This window comes from Rhinopithecus roxellana, chromosome 3 (assembly GCF_007565055.1).
Source record: "Rhinopithecus roxellana isolate Shanxi Qingling chromosome 3, ASM756505v1, whole genome shotgun sequence".
Classification (NCBI taxonomy): domain Eukaryota; kingdom Metazoa; phylum Chordata; class Mammalia; order Primates; family Cercopithecidae; genus Rhinopithecus; species Rhinopithecus roxellana.
In genome coordinates, this window is record NC_044551.1 from 109,639,499 (window position 1) to 109,657,888 (window position 18,390).

Genomic DNA, 18,390 nt, shown 5'->3' on the forward strand with positions numbered 1-18,390 from the left:
TAAAATTAATATGATGGGACGTTGGCATTTCCAAGCTTGCCTTCCTTTTGTGACATAAAGTAAACACACACTCTTCCATTCTATGCCTTGTTTTTATTTACTGTTGAAAAAGTAATCGTTGATATCGGCATCATCTTGTGGTTAATATCAGGAGGAACTTGAACTTTTAATGGGAGAAGTCCTCAGCCACCTCCATTTTAACCTTACTGACCATGGCATACAGTGAAGAATCAGTTTCTGTATTGAATGGACACGATACAAACAGTTTGAATTATTTTTCAGGATGAGTGCCACAACTTTATTAAAGTTCTTCTGAAGAAAAACGATGATGCGTTGTTTGTCTGTGGGACTAATGCCTTCAACCCTTCCTGCAGAAACTATAAGGTAAATGCTATTGTCGGTGAGAACCACACTGCCAGGAGGCATTTCATAATTTACTGTGACTGTACCTGCAGCAGCCTAAGAGGGGTAATTCAACACCACCTGAGTTCCTCTCACTTGTTCAACGTAATGTATTGCTCCACATGAGTGATCCTGAGCAGGCCTCTAAGCTTCCTGTTTGTTGAGGATTGATTGACACATTTTTAAAGAGCCTGCCTAGCAAAGTTAGTTTCTGTAAGACCCTTTTCTCTATTGTTCAGAAGACTGACATACTTACCATGTACACCATGTGGATTTCCTCTCTCTATTTTTTCTCCCTCCCACCCCACTATCTAACCTCTGAGCACAAAAGCACACTTATATGGTGAGTGATTTCTATTCTAAAAGGTATCTCAAAAGCATGCCATTTGAAACTATAGACTTTCCTACAAGAACACAGGAATTTAATTCCATTGAGCACTCAGCTTTCTTGACCACAGCCTTACTTACCTTGGCTTTATGCAAGCAGGGGGAAAAAAGCCGTCTTAAAGAGTTAGTAGATCTAGCTGTTTTAATGCAGCTATAATAGAGGTACTGATGAAGGAGCAGGGACCTTGCCAGGCGTGGAAGCAGAGGTGGCAGCGATCTGAGGTCTTGGCTGCACCACTATTAGCTTTCCTTGTATATCTTTCTGCCAGCCTTTCTCGAAGGAAACATGTACTGTGTTTTCCACTGTGGCCCGTCGCTGAGGTTGTAAAGACAGACAGGAGGCCTCAACTCTTAGGGAAGCCAGGCAGGGAGAAGAAAACAATTTCATGGGGTTGCTGCCATGGTGACATCATACAATGGATTATGGAAGCACAACACAAAAGTTCCTGCCATGCATGAGGTGAGGAGTCTGGGAAAGCTTCATAAAATGAGCCCCTGTCTTCAAACTTTCCTATCTGTTGTTCTCACACCTGGAACACAAACACCACCGCCCTTAAGAAACACAGGTTCTACAAGGCCAGGGATCACATCTGTGCTTCTCCAGAACCTCACATAGTGCCTCCCAAACAGGTGCTTAATTAATTTTTGGGAAGCATTAAATGAGGTCATGCCTAACCTTTGTCTTAAAGGGTAAGGAGAAGTTAGCCAAATGAAGGATGAGAAGCATTCCAGTTAGCAGGGAACAGCATGAACAAAGGCATGGAGTAAGAAATGGCCTGTTGAGCTTGAGAAACCTTATTTGGTTCTGAATTGTGTGACTGTGAAGTGACAATTGTTAACAGAAAAAAGCTGGAGATGTAGATGGCCCCAGGGATGAAGGGAAGAGAATAGATTCAGGAAATACTGAAGTGACAAAAACCGGTAGGATTTAATCATTGATAAGCAATTATTATCAATCTCTCTTTATCCTGGATGAAAAGAGAGCGGTGACTCAAGCATAACTGCTAGGCCATCTCTTGGTGAGTAGATGGATGGGGCTGCCACCAGTTCAGACAGGAAATAAAGGAAGAGCCGTGAGACTGGGGTTGGGGGTTGGGGGAGTGTGAAGGTAAGGGTTCCATTTTGCACATTATGAGAATGCCAAGCACTGTGAACAGCACTGCCTATGGGACATGAATAGAGCTATCTAGCAAGAAGATGGATCAGTAAGCTTTGGTTTAGAGAGAGATGTGGGGAGAAATATAGATTTAGGTTCCATCATCATAAAGTGAAACCCTAGGAGTGGGAAGAATGAGAAAAGCAATGATGGGCTGGAATCTACACCAGCAAGCTCACGAGAAAGACCCCCTGTCTTTTCTTGGCATGTACAGTGAAGTGAGGGTCTGTTTGACCCTCATACTCATCTTCCATCTTACACTTGGAAATGGGCACCAACAGGGCCAGGATTAGGGTGGAGCAAGTGAGGCGCGTGGCTCAGGCACAAAACAGAAGGGAGCACCAAAAAATTCAGTAATATTAGTTAGATTTTTAATGCAATATTTTTTAAAAATCAAAATTAGTACATAAAGGTCTGTTATAAACAAAAGATCAAGTTTTTAAGTATAAAGACAAGATCTTTATACTTAATAATTTTTATTAAAAAATTATTTTATCAGTGTATAATAGAGGTAGCCAGTCTAGCCCAACATTTACTCTAGCTAGTGACAGCATGCAGATAAGGCTTCAACTTTGATTTACCACTTAATATTCCATCCCTGTTTGTCATTATTTAGGACTCATTAAGATTAATGCTTCTAACAAATCCCAAGGAATTCCTTAGTTGGAAAGCTATCTTTTATGACAAATTACAGGTTTTCTTGGCACAGTGATATACAGGCCATGAATCATCTGGCTTTTTCTTCCTGTACATGTTCCATTTCCCACGATTCTACACCTATAGTAATGCCATCACCTCTAGCTTGTTCTAGCCACACCTGCTGAGACATGCTCCAGGAGCCCAGGCCTCTCAGAAGCCGCAGATGAGATGTTGCTTATGCTTAGTTCCCAACAATATGCCTAGCACTGTGAATGGTAGTAAGAACTCTTGGCATTGCTCTGAAAAGTGTATTTTTAGACTCAGGGCACAGCGTGACATTGCTGATGATATGGGACATAATGTATTTGGCTGCAGGGAGAATGACAGCTTCTCTCTTAAGTGCTTTTTATCAACAGATCAGGACAAAGGTTCAAAGTGAAAACAACGACCAGCCTTCCACTGAAAAACCCAAGTCTTATCATAGCACACAAGCATCAAGTTGATTAGAGCGACATGAAGCAAGAGAGTAACAAATTTTCAGTATCTGCCTCTCTACCATGCACTGCTCTGCTGAATGTGTTAGAAAGGTTATAGCTCCAAATTAGATTATCAAGATTATCTGGGGGAGAGCTTTGAAGGCTACACACTATAAATCTAAAACTGCACTCCCCGCCTTTTTCCTCCTGTTCTCTAAACCTTTTGAACTTCTGCAAAAATCAGGCTGGGTCTTTGTATAATTATCTGTACCCGATAGTGGTTTAACTTCCCGGGAGCTGCTGTGAAGTCTCGGATTTGATGACTGCTTCAAGGGTTAGTTTTTACTTCTTGGAAAGAGGAATTCACCATGGCTTTTGTCTCTGGACCTTTCCAACCTCACAAACCGATATATTTGTACTTCACTACTTCTTGCCTTTGACCAGCTATAGCTATAGCTACTTTTTTTTTTTAAGGATTAGTTACATTATAAAGAAAACCATATACCCCTTGTCTATTGTTTCCTTATTGCTAGGATTAGAGCGTGCACAGCTTAGGATAAAGGCATATCCGTTGCATCACTGTGTGCTAAGGCATCATTTTGAATACATGCCAGACCCACAGACCACAAAGTCTGTCAGAGTTCAACAGAAAGCTCATGGTTGGTATAAAATATCTGAAAAAGACTTTGATTAAAAAATGTGCTGGGTGGAAGAGTACACTGCTTGAAAGAATGTCTGATTTGACCATCTTTCCTCTAAAAATATGTCTTTAACACAGCTATTTTATGTGATTCTTAACTACAGTTTTAAAAATATACATAGTGGCTTCAACAGGGTCCATCTCAAAGTGGTTACAGATTTAAAAAGGCCTATCACATCCTGGACATTATTTCTGAGGGTTTAGGGCAAAAGAAAAGGTTGTTGTTTGTAATTATATCCGATTATTTCACTTAGATGGATACGTTGGAACCATTTGGGGATGAATTCAGCGGAATGGCCAGATGCCCATATGATGCCAAACATGCCAACGTTGCACTGTTTGCAGGTAAGCGACCTGATTTCTCCTCGTCGCATTTGCTTTTGCGTGTTTCATCCTGTCACTGTGAATCTGCTCTAGAGGATTCATGGAGTCACAGTTGTGCTTTGATTCTCTGGTGAATACTGTAATTAAGAATGCCTTTCCGTTTGAAATTGGTATGAAAATTGTACTTTTGCTTCTCAAACGAAGTCTGTGCCACACTTACCCATGCGTTTGTGCCTTCAGGAAAGGAAAACAGCGTAGCACTGAACACGTGATGAATCAGGGAATGTTTGGGCTAAAATAATAGAAAATCTCACCTCAAACCACCAATGTAAAAAAAAAATAAAATTTAAATTTAAAACCCCCTACTGATGTGCATTTATTGTTCAAGCTAGGATGGACTTTGGGGTTGGCTAGATTCAACAACTCAACAGTGTCATCCGGGAGGCAGCTGCTTTTTATTCCCATGCTCTGCATCAACCTCATGATGAGACTGGCGGTTCTCACAATCAGAGGATGGCTGCCAGCCCCAATTAGTGCTACATGTCTTCTTGTCCACATATAGAAAAGAAAGGGAAAGAAACAAAAGGAAGCCTCTGGAAGCTCTCTCAGAGCAATGAGGCCATATACCCACAAGCTTCCAACAAACATCTTCTCAAATATCATTGACCTGATTAGGTTACATGCCCATCTCTGGCTGAAAGACCATGGTGGCTGAGGGGAGGGTGCTAATTGCTTAGGCTGACCTCGACTCCCCAACACTACCCCTTCTTTCCACTGCAAAAGATATAAAGAAATCACAAACAACCATCATTTTCAGATTTAGTGGGATTTTTGTGTATGAGATTGTGTGCCTTAATTAGAAAGTTATTTAGGAATTCATTACCAGCTGTGTATGTGGAGGTGGATGTAAGCGAAGTGTTGGTATAATAGTGATTGTTATAGCTTGTAATAAAGCAGTTAACTATAATTTCCATCACAACAGCTAAAAACTGGCACATACAGGCTGGATGAGGGACACTAGGGCTTTGATTATGAAACAAGATTAGTTCCTGGCTTCCTGAACCTCTCCCTCAGTGTCATCCATGTGTGGGCCTGAATCTGCAGTGACAGATTGTCAAGTTAAGAAGGGCAAGTTCCTCAGGTTCTCCCCCTAAATGAGAGCACAGTATTACTGAGAAGCAGTTCTGTCAAGAACACAAAGTCTTGTAGACCTATTTGTAAGGTATGAGCAAGGCAAGTGGAGAGAGTACTTGGGCATATTCCCAAGTGCATGACTCCTGCTGGAGGCCCTCACTGACACTTGGAACCTGCATTAGTTGGGACCTTGGAGAATGTGGACTGCAGGGGAGAATTAAAATTTAACTGTAGGTCCAGGAGTGGTAGCTCACGCCTGTAATCCCAGCACTGTAGGAGGCCAAGACGGGAAGATCGCTTGAGCCCAGGAGTTCAGTACCAGATGGCAACATAGTGAGACACCATCTCTACAAAAAAGAAAAAAATTAGGTGGGCATGGAGATCAAGAGGTTGAGGTTGCAGTGAGCTGTGATTGCACCACTGCACTCCAACCTGGGTGACAGAAGGAGATCCTGTCTCAATAAAATAAAATAAAAACATAATTTAAATGTAAACTGAAAAGATGACTTACTGTAGCCTATGGTAGAAAAGGTAGAATAGGCAGAGAACTTACTATGGCCACCAAGTTTTTAGGAGCTATACAGAGCAAGTCACATGAGTTAATACTATGACTGTCCCCACCCCTAGTGTTGTATCTAAATAGATTTTCATTTAAGTGTTTGAAATCTCATAAAAGCTCAGCCCTTATTAATAGGAGATGCTCACTGCAAATGAATGGTATCATATTACTAAGAGTGACAGAGGCTGGGCGCAGAGGCTCACGCCTGTAATATCAGCACTTTGGGAGGCCAAGGTGTGCAGATCACCTGAGGTTGGGAGTTCAAGACCAGCCTGACCAACTAAAAATACTAAAAAGACCAGCCTGTCTCTACTAAAAATACAAAATTAGCCGGGTGTGGTGGCACATGCCTGTAATCGCAGCTACTCAGGAGGCTGAGGCAGGAGAATCACTTGAACCCGGGAGGTGGAGGTTGCAGTGAGCTGAGATAGTGCCTGCCATTACACTCCAGCCTGAGCAACAAGAGTGAAACTCCATCTTAAAAAAAAAAAAAAAAACAGTGGCAGAAAAGTATTCTGTTCTACAAGTGAATGTTCTGATGAGATACTCAGTTTTTAAAAGAATGCAAAACAAAAAGAGTTTGGGGAGTAGTTACAAGGAATAGCCATCACCATGACCTACGTTCCCCTCTACCTTCCCTCACTACCCAGGTATATCTGTATGGCTTGGGGCTATAGGAATATAGAATATGTATTCTATAGTCATAAATGTATAAAGAATGTCTATGACCTGGGGCTCAAAATCCGTAAGAAAAGTTAAGATTAGTAGACATTTTTGGGGCAATTTAAAGGTTTGCTCTCTGCAGTTTACATCTACCAAAATAGTTAAAACTTATTGATATATAGCTATTAATATTGCAGATATTAAGACATCTCTAAATTGAACCTGGATAAATTTTAATTATTTTAAGACCAAAGACAGACATCAAGATCTTTGTTTAAGTGTATTTGGATATGAGTTTTTTTTAAAACAAACAAAGAAAACCATAAACCATTATGTTTACACTACATATAAAAGAGCTTGAACAGTACTATGTTGTATATAAGTCACTTTGACATACAGCTAATGAATACATGTAATCCACTAAAAGTGAATCACCGAAGTAGTTTTTTTATTTTGAATATAATTCTTGTTTCTATTTACTCAACATAGATTTTGCTATTCTGGAACACCCCTTTTGATTATTTGTTGGCAGAGTATTTGCTAAGCCAGGAAGGAACAAAAACGTCTAGCAGACTAATCTTCAGTCTGCTTTATTCTCTTATGCCTGGGATCTACTCTCAATCATATCTCCCCCAAAGCATGAATTATTGAAGAAAGACCTGTCTGAACTCCGTGTCACTCCTTCCCCTTTCTTCTTTGCTTTAGCATGTTGTATTTCAGAATGTTTTTAGTTTGTGACTTTGGAGATACCGAGGCAAATACCTGTTATTGAAACCAGATTGCCAGGATTTAGTGAACTGTCAAACCTGAGGTCAAGGGGAGCTGTGACTCCCAGGACAGCAGCAATTTAGTCAGCCCTTTTTTGCATATGAACCCTCTCTCTTCAACTCCTCTCACCTGATCAGACTGAGGACTCCTTTACTTATGCATGTGCCCAAAATTTCTGGGGATACAATCAGCATCCATCTTTCCCTGGGCTCTCACCTAATCCAGTTTACCATGGTGTGGTGGCAGTCGTAGTGTCCAAGGATCCTTGGCCTTGAGGTTTCAGTCAAGGTCCAGCTAATCAAGTGAAGCAAACATTTTTCATTTACCCTGTTCTCTGAGCTGCTGCTGGTACTGCTGCTTAAAAAAAAAAACATTGCCGTGCAATTTAAAAATGAAAAATGTTTCATCTCTCATGATCCCAATTTAAAATGGTTAGGAATGTGGGCCAAGAGTTTTCCCAGTGACTCTTGGATTTTTCCCAGTTGTCCTATCTCATTTGCCTGATGTTGGAAAGCAATCTAAGGGATGTCTTTATTATTCCTCCACCCCCACTGACTTGCTCCCACCCTGTTCACCTCTTTTCTTTTCCTTCTAAGATGGAAAGCTATACTCAGCCACAGTGACTGACTTCCTTGCCATTGACGCAGTCATTTACCGGAGTCTTGGAGAAAGCCCTACCCTGCGGACCGTCAAGCACGATTCGAAATGGTTGAAAGGTGAACAAACAATTAAAAGAAGGAGGGTCGGAGGGGAGGGGAATACATATCTTGTGGGAGATCTAGAGTCTGGGGGGACCAGACTGTAGCTTCATTTTAGTAATGACTTCTGACAGACAGAAACATGTAAATTGCATCTTTGTTTTCAACGGATTTATTTACCTCCCTTTTTTCCTTCCCCTGAGTTTCTGGAGTATTAACAAAACTACCAATGCCACAACAATAGAATACATTACATTCATCTTTTCTTGCTTCAAGCTCTCATTTCTGAGCCCTGCATGAAAGGAACTGAACAATGCATTCATGGAAGGGGACAGGGGCGTGGAGGTGGTGGGGAAGAGGAGAAAAGCTATTCACAGCCCTGTATGAGTCAGGGTGACAAGGCAATGTATACAAAATCTTCTCTGTAATAGGGGCATTCCATTGTGGAAAATAAAATTACAGAGATATGCAAAATTCGATAATTCTTCATTGTTGATTGCAAAGCTTCTGAAAGATATAATGTGTAAGTGTGAATGCCTTGTGAAATCACCAGTGCTTGCATGTGTGAAGTCATTAGAAATGGTTAGTGTTAACCAAATGTCTAATGGCCCTACACTTTTAATTAATAACATGTCTTTGGCTACACTTGATTGAAATTCTGTTAACTCTGTATGACATGTTCCCAATTAAAGTGCCTATTTGTCTACAGAACCATACTTTGTTCAAGCTGTGGATTACGGAGATTATATCTACTTCTTCTTCAGGGAAATAGCAGTGGAGTATAACACCATGGGAAAGGTAAGAGGGGATGCTTTCCCTGGCTCACTTTGTAACATTTTCAGAAACCCACACCTTTGGACAAATGTTGTTATCAATGATCTTGAAATGAGAACCATAAATCTAGTAACAGTCTTGGAAGCCCTATCTGCTTTTGCAGAACAGTAGCAAATCACAGGAAATTTCTTAAGTATTTCTATTGAAAATTTATGTTTGGTTGGTTTCATGCTGAGATTCAAGTATCTTTTTTTTTCTTTTTGAGACGGAGTCTTGCTCAGTTGCCCAGGCAGGATTGCAGTGGTGCGATCTCGGCTCACTGCAACCTCTGCCTCCCTGGTTCAAGTGATTCTCCTGCCTCAGCCTCCTAAGTAGCTGGGATTACAGGCATGCGCCACCGTGCCCCACTCATTTTTTTGTGTGTTTAGTAGAGACAGGATTTCGCTGTGTTGGCAGGGTGGTCTTGAACCCCTGACCTCAAGTAATTCACCCGCTTCAGCCTCCCAAAATGCTGGGATTACAGGCATGAGCCTCCACACCTGGCCCAAGATTCAAGTGTCTTGAGATGTGATTTCCAGGTATACTCAACAGTTTTTTTTTTTCTTCTTCTTCCTAATTGAGTGGCTCCACAGAGACCGTAACTATCTGGTATCTTTAATCAAATTGAGTCTTGATTTTTGTCTTTATTGCAAAAAGCAATACAACATTTAGGGGATATCCATTTTAGTTCTTTTTACCAGAGAGTAGATCAAGGTCCCTAAGTTGAAGCGTAACATAGAATGCCAGGGTGGCTTGCACAGATTCAGGGCCCAGAGGCAGCTAGTGAGGATGGCAGAGATGGTGCATACAAAGTGTGCTTTTGTTTGAGGAAATAAAAAGCTAAGCAGTCTGTATGGAGATGAGTTTATGTGGCTGGGAGCTGATTCCCTGAAGGATTTATGGCTCTGTATTAAATGCCACAGCCTTATCTTTTAAAACATGCTGCTCCAATGCTGAGTTTTCCTCTTTTTTTCTTTTCTTTTCTTTTTTTTTTTTTTCTACTGATTTTAGAAACAGTATTAAATTAAGCACCTTGTTATTTTGTTTCTGCTTTCAAGGGATGGAAATTCTACTAAGATCTTCTTGCAGAATGAATGCATTTCATTTTCCCTATGTGTTTTCCCTCTGCAGGTAGTTTTCCCAAGAGTGGCTCAGGTTTGTAAGAATGATATGGGAGGATCTCAAAGAGTCCTGGAGAAACAGTGGACATCGTTCCTGAAAGCGCGCCTGAACTGCTCAGTTCCCGGAGACTCTCATTTTTATTTCAACATTCTCCAGGCAGTTACAGATGTGATTCGTATCAATGGGCGTGATGTTGTCCTGGCAACCTTTTCTACACCTTATAACAGGTAATCATGCCCTAGCTGTGTTGACCTCATCAATTCTTCCTGGCTTCCTTCTCCCGGGGGGTTCTCTTCTAATAAACAATATTTGCAACTGAATGAAAATTGCATTCACTGTGTGTAGCTAAGAAGCACTTAACACTTAGCTTTCATCAACAAATTAATAGTAGTTTATAAGCATTATTAAGTTAGGTTTTAGGGGAAGTCATTAGATAAATTATAACAATATCTTCTATTTATATAAGCCTGTTACATAAACACTTTTTATGTGTTATTTGTAAATCCTTCTAGTAATCCTAGAAACTAGATAATATTGTCCTCTTTTTCCACTTAAGGAATCTGAGCTCAACATATTATACTACCTGGTCCAAGTAGTCAGTAGATGGAAGAGGCAGCGTTGGAACTCAAGAATGTTCCTCCTGTCTCTTCTAGGTCATCTAATAATTTGCAGTATTTGACTTTTAATATTCTCATGACTGGATCAGTACCTTTTGAAGTTAAAACATTGGAAATATATTAAAATGCTACAGGGTAAAATCTAGGATTCAAGTGAGTTATAAAGGACTTTGGTTATTATCCTGTCCAACAAAGTCACCCTTAGGCAAGCTCACTCAATAAGTTGGGTCACAACCCAGACCCCAACCACAGCACCGGAATCTGACTCTGGAGGGTCCTAGTGATAATTTATAAATCATCAAACATTGTACCTACAAATTATGAGTGTCAGCCTAGTCACTCCTATTTTTGTATTTAGTTAAGACTAAGACTTTGGGCAACTAAATGAGGCACTAATAATTATTCCTAGAGCAGTGAAAATGTGTACAGAACAGAAGGAAGATAAGCATTAGTGTTTTTCCTTAGTACTCATCTCTCTGTTAAGCCAATGAGATTTCAGAATCCTAGTACTATTGTGTGAAAATGATCCTAACTGTGTGCATGGTTGTGAAATCTAAATTCATGTGGTGTGTTCTCATTTCTGTGCAGAATTTTGGGTGTTCTGTATTGAGTATCTTCCTCTAGTAATACACTATTTCGCTTTGAATTAAACTTTTTACAAAGACTTTTAAGAACATGATGAGTGCCTAAATAACAGACACACAAATGATAAAACTAGAGGATAACATCTAGAAAGAAATGCTTAAGAACTGAGTAGAGCCCGGAACAGACCAAACTTCATGAAGGATGAAATCATGTTCCTCAATTATACAGCGGATGAGAGTCAAGCTCCCCACTGAAAATAATACGAAAATATGAACCCATATTGCACCAAGAAGTATTCAGTTCGATTTAAGTAAGCTTTAAACATCTGTAGGGATTTTCAGACTTGCGGATAACAATGATATTTAAAAATTCAGGCTTCTGTTGCTCATACATCAGAAGCTGTCTCTCTAGGATTTGGTAAACGTATACTGTCTTGGCACATGGAAATGCAGGGACTAGTGGAATCTAAGAGCAGTTCTAGTTTTCTAGTTTCTATTTTGTTTTGCCTTGTTTTTTAAGGGTGTGGGTTACTTTGTGATTACAATATAGTAGTAAGCCCTTAAATATTATAGATAACTCCATTTATAGTATTTTCTTAAAAGACCCTAAGAAGTATCCACTTAGTGCATGCTTATGCAGTCTCGGAAATCATACTTGTTTGATAATCTAACATCCACGTAAAAATATGCATACCCATTGTCATCTATAAATTATAGTCCCTCTGTTTTCACTTTCTCTGGTTTCATCCCTCTCTACTTCATGCTTTATACATGCACACTTGGTCATATCAAATTGTTTCAAATCCATTATTTGCCCTGAGGATAAAGCCCTTGCTCTTTGACATAACACGCAATCCCCCACAGGGTCTGACCCCATTTCCTCCTCTAGTTCATCCCCTCCCATCCTCTGCTATGCAGCCTGTGCCATGGGCTGATCGGAGCAAAGATCTGCTCCTTGAATGTGCCATGCTGTGCTCACTCTTTGCTTTTTGCAAGATCTGCCCACCTGACCAACATCTGCCCACTGAAACCCTGCAGATGCTTCAAATGTCAGCTAGTCACCTCATGTTGTTGTTGTGATTTTTGTTATTATTCTTTTTTTAATTTTTTCCTGAGATGGAGTCTCGCTCTGTCACCCAGGCTGGAGTGCACTGAGCCATCCCTGCTCACTGCAACCTCCACCTCCTGGACTCAAGCAATTCTCCTTATTTTTGTCATTATTCTTATACTTGCCTCCACACTGAACTGTGAGCCAACTGAAGGAAAGACCATATGTTGTTTGTGGAGCACTTACTGCCTTAAGTAGGGGTTCCATAAATATATGTTGAATGAATGGAAAATGGGAAGAAAGGAATGAAGGCAAATTGAAAGGAATGAAAGGAAGGAAGGAGAGCGGAATGTAAGGAAGGAAGAAAAAAGGATTTTACAACTGATTCTAACCTCGGGAAGACTACGAAACCCTAGGATATTTTTAGTTATTATGAGATGCATCATAAAATATTTCAAACAGCATTTATCCTATTTTTCTTAATATGTAGGGCAAATACTATATGTAATTGTGTTACTTTCAGAAAAGGAATATGTGACGAGAGTCTTACAGAACTAAATAAATAATGCAAAGGTTCTGAAATTCCAAAACAAATGAGAATCACTGTCTTTTTTTTTTTTTTTTTTTTTTTTCCTTGAGACAGAGTCTCACTCTGTCGCCCAGGCTGGAGTACAGTGGCTCAGTCTCGGCTCACCGCAACCTCCGCTCCCAGGTTCGAGCAATTCTCATGCCTTAGCCTCCCGAGTAGCTGGGATTACAGGCGCCCGCCACCAGTCCTGGCTAATTTTTGTATTTTTAGTAAAGATGAGGTTTCACTATGTCGGCCACTCTGGTCTTGAACTCCTGATCTCAAGTTATCCACCCACCTCGGCCTCCCAAAGTGCTGGGATTATAGGCGTGAGCCACTGCGCCCGCCCTATCACTGTCTTATACACTTAGTTCTGTGAACAACATATATATGTGTATACATTTATATGTATTTAAAATTTATTTTGCCACTTTATTTTAAATAAGCATTTTAAGCTTCTCCCTATTTCTTGCTTTATTTAAGCAATTATTATTAAGCAATTATTCAATAATTTTCTTATGAAATTAAAGATGGAATAAATTATCCTAATCATTTATGAAGTTATTTTTATATCTGTTCAACATTTGCAAAATTCAAGACCAAATCATTCTCTGTGGATGATATTCCCTGCCCTGGATGGTGTTCCCGCACTGCAGGGCACCCATGTCTCCTGTCCTGGGCGCTCTGGCCATGTAATGACCCACTATCTCAAAGCCTGATTAAAACTCTTGGCCAGCTGGTGCCTGTAATTTATTTGATCAAAATCATGGAGCAACTCTAGTCAAAAACAAATGTGGGTCCAAATGTAAACAGTGTACCCAGATGAATGAATAATTCATTCCTTCCCATCATTGATTAAAAAAAGAAGCGTAAGTCCTTCCAGGGGTGCCAGGCAAGGATATAATTATAGGTGGAGCTGAGGGCCATTTTTATTATTTAGCACTTTATAAAGTACTTTATTTGCAAAGTGATGGCATTTTAGAGACTTAAATTGTGTAGTCTTATGTAAGTAATCAGGAAGGTAAAAATTTAAATGTACAGAGACTAACATAAAATGTGTGTGGGTTTCCCCACAAACATATTCTCACACCCTGAGTTCTTGGCTTGAAAAACCAAATACAAAGAAGCAATATGTGGACATTGGGAGGGCATTTTTGTTTCAAATTTTCACCAATATTAGTGATACAGAATGCTCTCCAGAAACTTCAGAGAGGTCATTGATAATTAGTATTAGGGAATTCAGGAAACTTCCATCACTAGCTCAACAATTCTTCCTTTATAAACAAAAGCAGTTCAAGAGGCAATGTAGACACGAAGGGTTTTTTTTCCTCTCTGTGAGCTTGCTACAACTAGCACATTCTTTAAGGCAACTGATGCAAATCTGATTGAGAGAAATGTTTTCTTTGTGTACTAAGATCCCTTACATTTATAGTTGTCCAATGTATGAACTTTAAATTTCACTTGCTGTACGAGGAAAGTTTCTCTGGAGTATGTTCCAAACTACATGCATAACCAGTGCGTGAGTAACACTTGATGTGAAATGTCATGTTGTAGCATCCCTGGGTCTGCAGTCTGTGCCTATGACATGCTTGACATTGCCAGTGTTTTTACTGGGAGATTCAAGGAACAGAAGTCTCCCGATTCCACCTGGACACCAGTTCCTGATGAACGAGTTCCTAAGCCCAGGTATGTGCAAATATTCATATGGCTATTTTAAACTTTAGAAATGGCAAAGCTTGCACCTCTGATAATGAACATCCTATGAACTGCACACTAGTGCCTTCCACGCCAGCCAAGCAGATTGCCTTCATCTCATTAACCAAAACCCAAAGTTACCTTCTCATATAGTCAAACCAATGTTCCTCTAGTCTTCTGCTTTAACCTTCAGATATTTATTTATCCAATGTAATACTACAATGGTGGAAACCATCTGAGGCCTTACTGGCTTATAGTTGGGAAAACTGAGGCCCAGAGAGGTAAAGGGTATTGCACAAGTTCAATAGCAGGGGGAATGATTTCCACTGCTTCTTTATGCTTCCGTTCAATTTTATAGAGACCCATGTCTTCAAACCCAAATAAAATATGAAACGTAAATAGTGTTTTCTGGATTTTGTGGCCAAGCTGGATCAGAGTTGAGTCTAGGACTCCAGACCGAGTGTGAGAAGAATACAGTGGGTAGGGTGGACCATTAAGATGTCTCTGGTCTGCCAGATTCTTGTCTGTTTTGGGTCCAAATACAGTGCAGTGTCCTCCTCCCCAGATCATGCCTTACAATTGCTTTCATGAGATACTATGGTCCAGAGGCAACCCAGAGACCTCTCAGTCCTATGTAGTCGCTTCCTAAACAGGCTAATTCATCCTAACTGGGACAGGAGGGAAGTCCCCCCTAAGCCCTTTGCCTGCCTTTCTTTGTGGCACACACTCACACCTCCATCGCAGCATTTGCACTCCAGGTTCCATAGAAACAACCATGGTGTCTGTCTTCCCCCGGAGTTGTGTGCCTCTGGAAGGAAGCCCAAGATCTTACTAATTTTTTGTTTTTCAACTCTCTTCCGCAACCTCCAGTCCTCCCCACAATGTACCTGGCCAAGTACACTTACATGAACTAACTTAGGTAATATAAACCAATTATACCCAGAGGAGAAACTTAGTGGTTCATCCATCTTCATTACCTGAATTATCTAGCATGTTCATACTCTGTTACTTACGGATAGCAAACTAGGTGTGAAAAGCACACCCCAGCAACCTCAGACAGATAGTCTTAAATCATTGCCTGGGATTGTTAACTACCTTCTAGATAAGCAGGAAGGGGAGTTAAGCCTGAGGGTTTGGGTTTCAGAAAGTTCTTATGTAATACCCCTTGGTGTGTAAAGATGGTATCACTCAACCAATACCAGCACATATACTTTAAGTGATTTTCTACTAATGGCAGTGAGTTTGCCCACATACTTCCACATGCCTGCCTCGTCCTTCTTGCAGCAGTCAGGATGCTCCCAGGACGCTGCCTTGGGACAGTGTGGGCATAGGAGTGGTTTATGCTGGTGTCGTGAGGGTCCAGTCTCCTCTCCTGCACCACCCAGGCAAACCAGGTGTCTGGACCAGATGGGCTTCATTGTCTCCCTAATCTGATCTTGCTGGGATAACCCTTGACTCCTGAAACCATAGAATTTCTTGTAGTAGCAAATTTTTATGGTCGTCATTCAATGACAAGAAAATGACCTTTCAGGAAAGAATCTGATATAATTGGCTTTTTATACCTGCCAAAATGAAACAAAAATAAAAACAACAATAAGAAACAAAACCCAAATGTTCTCTGAGGGAGCCCCAGGTAATGAAACATGATTACATGGAGTCTTGCTGGCACGTACCCTGTTGGCTTTTGGAGAGTCTTTGCTTTCTACACTTGTGAAAACGTCAACCTAATTCTCTCCCTCTATAGAGTAAATGCATGAGGAATCTCTAGCAGGCCTTTTTGGATAAGTAAAACCATCCCCGAGATACGTGCAAACCACACTCACTCACTTGTTTCAAGCTCCATCACTGTTTACTGAAGTTTGTTTGTGCTTCTGGGAGGAAGCCAGCCTGCCCCCAGCCGAGGCTGAACTGTGCTGGCTGAGGCTCCTCTATGAAATGAGGAGGCGGCTCAGAGGAAATCTCAGCACATTGTGCTTGGTGGCATTCTGCATTGTTCAACTTCCTCCTCTCAGGCTGCAGTACATTCTTCTCCATTCCAGATGCTTAGAGAAGCAGTTCATTCAAAGAATTTGCCATAAGGCACAAAATGAGCTCCCTCCTTCTTCACCCTTTGCTTCATTTTAGGCCAGGTTGCTGTGCTGGCTCATCCTCCTTAGAAAGATATGCAACCTCCAATGAGTTTCCTGATGACACCCTGAACTTCATCAAGACGCACCCGCTCATGGATGAGGCAGTGCCCTCCATCTTCAACAGGCCATGGTTCCTGAGAACAATGGTCAGGTGGGTGTCAAGCAAACCGTGTCCTGATGAATTTCCTAACTTCATCTCATGCTCGGAGAACCGATCGGTGCATCATGCTTCGAAATGCCACAAACATCTTCTGCTATCCTGGGCATTCATTCAGCTGTGGAATGCTGGCCGGTTGGTTGGATGCCACTATCCCCCCATACACACATTCCCAGGGAGAAGAGTTCCAATATTTTCAGGCTAGTTGGACACACGCCAGCAATTAGAGGAAGGAAATACCTTTCCTTCTGGATTAGCCCATTGATCCAATCTGTGCAAAAATAGAGGAGCAGTGAAGGAGAACCAGTGAATGGATGTGGATACCTGATTGGTTGGAAATGATTACAAAACTTGCAGTAGATTCCACCTGAGCATGGCTCATGGATTGTTCACTGTCACACAGAGCACAGACACCACATTCGCCAGTGTGAAGGATTCCTAGTTTAGTATTCTTTTTCTGAACTGGTGGCCAACAGCGAAGGGACAGCCAATTAGAGGTCTGTGATTGCATTAAAAAGACTCTTCCTTGTATTTATTCAGAGCTTATTTCCAAACAGTTCGACAGGCTTTCCCAAGTACCATCCCACTGTGGTAGTCATCAAACAAAATGTTAATTGACTTTACCACTATTTTTATACTCTGACTTTATTAAAATATATTAAAGCACTGTAATAGCTCTGGCACATAAAATGGAAACCATGGTATATAACTTGCAGGAGGGTCTGTTTTCTGGTTCCAGCTATGGTGCTTAGGACAACTGGGTCCCCATAGAATGCCGAATGTCCAAGAGATTTCAGAGAAAGTAAACTGCTGGTAGGACTTATCCTAGGTATGCCCTTCACCTTCAGCTTTAAATGGATACTGTTTGGCTTGCAGGTCCCTGCAGTTTCTAGCAGTGCCATTAGCACTCTGCCTCTTCATCCTTGAGGAGTCTCCCAGCCCCTTGACATACAACTGGAAAGGTTTCCAATCAGACATGTTGTTGATGGAGGCTTTGTACCTCAGAGGAGGAGTATGGAGAAATGGTAGTCATTGCTTTTCAATGTTAAATTAAAAGTTAAATGAATTTCTTATTACTTCTTACCTTCATCATAGGAGACATTAGTCTTTCCTTGTTGTTCACGGAAGGGATTATTGCTAAGTGGTTTCAGGTGGTTTTGGCTATGTATTATGGGACTTGGCCCACAAACACACACACACACACACACATCCACACCTCCTTCCTCCCCTTTGGAGCCACACTAATGCTCTGCAAATGGAAATAAAGGGCCAGAACCACTTGAGAACATTATTTATACGCATACATTTTTCTTGAGGTTGTTACTAGAAAGCTATGGCACGGCTGTTTGAAGTGGAACAGGGAACACTTTAATGACAGACTAACAAAGAGATAAAAAATGTGTTCCTGTCATTTTAGATACCGCCTGACCAAAATTGCAGTGGACACGGCTGCTGGGCCGTATCAGAATCACACTGTGGTTTTTCTGGGATCAGAGAAGGGAATCATCTTGAAGTTTTTGGCCAGGATAGGAAACAGTGGTTTTCTAAATGACAGCCTTTTCCTGGAGGAGATGAGCGTTTACAACCCTGAAAAGTAAGTAGAATATTTGGTTCTTTCTTAGTAATTATCTGTTATGCTATTATGGTCCCTTTCATTCAGAGAAAATCATGGCCGACTTAGGTTTTATGCATTTTTAGGTGACTTTTTAATGCGTTTGTAAAAATTTTTTAACATCTAAAAAGCGTTATTT

The 18,390-nt window shown here is 40.8% G+C and overlaps 1 protein-coding gene across 2 annotated transcripts in view; it reads left to right on the top strand.

Annotated features, from left to right (window-relative positions):
* Positions 1-18,390, top strand: part of SEMA6A (semaphorin 6A) — a 132,829-nt gene that overhangs the window by 79,369 nt on the left and 35,070 nt on the right. For both annotated transcript variants that reach the window (XM_010379538.2, XM_010379537.2), the window contains exons 6-13: positions 283-384; positions 4,015-4,105; positions 7,805-7,924; positions 8,616-8,704; positions 9,851-10,068; positions 14,213-14,344; positions 16,478-16,633; positions 18,057-18,233. In XM_010379538.2, the coding sequence (XP_010377840.1) occupies positions 283-384; positions 4,015-4,105; positions 7,805-7,924; positions 8,616-8,704; positions 9,851-10,068; positions 14,213-14,344; positions 16,478-16,633; positions 18,057-18,233 (1,085 nt within the window). The remainder of the gene's footprint in view (positions 1-282; positions 385-4,014; positions 4,106-7,804; positions 7,925-8,615; positions 8,705-9,850; positions 10,069-14,212; positions 14,345-16,477; positions 16,634-18,056; positions 18,234-18,390) is intronic.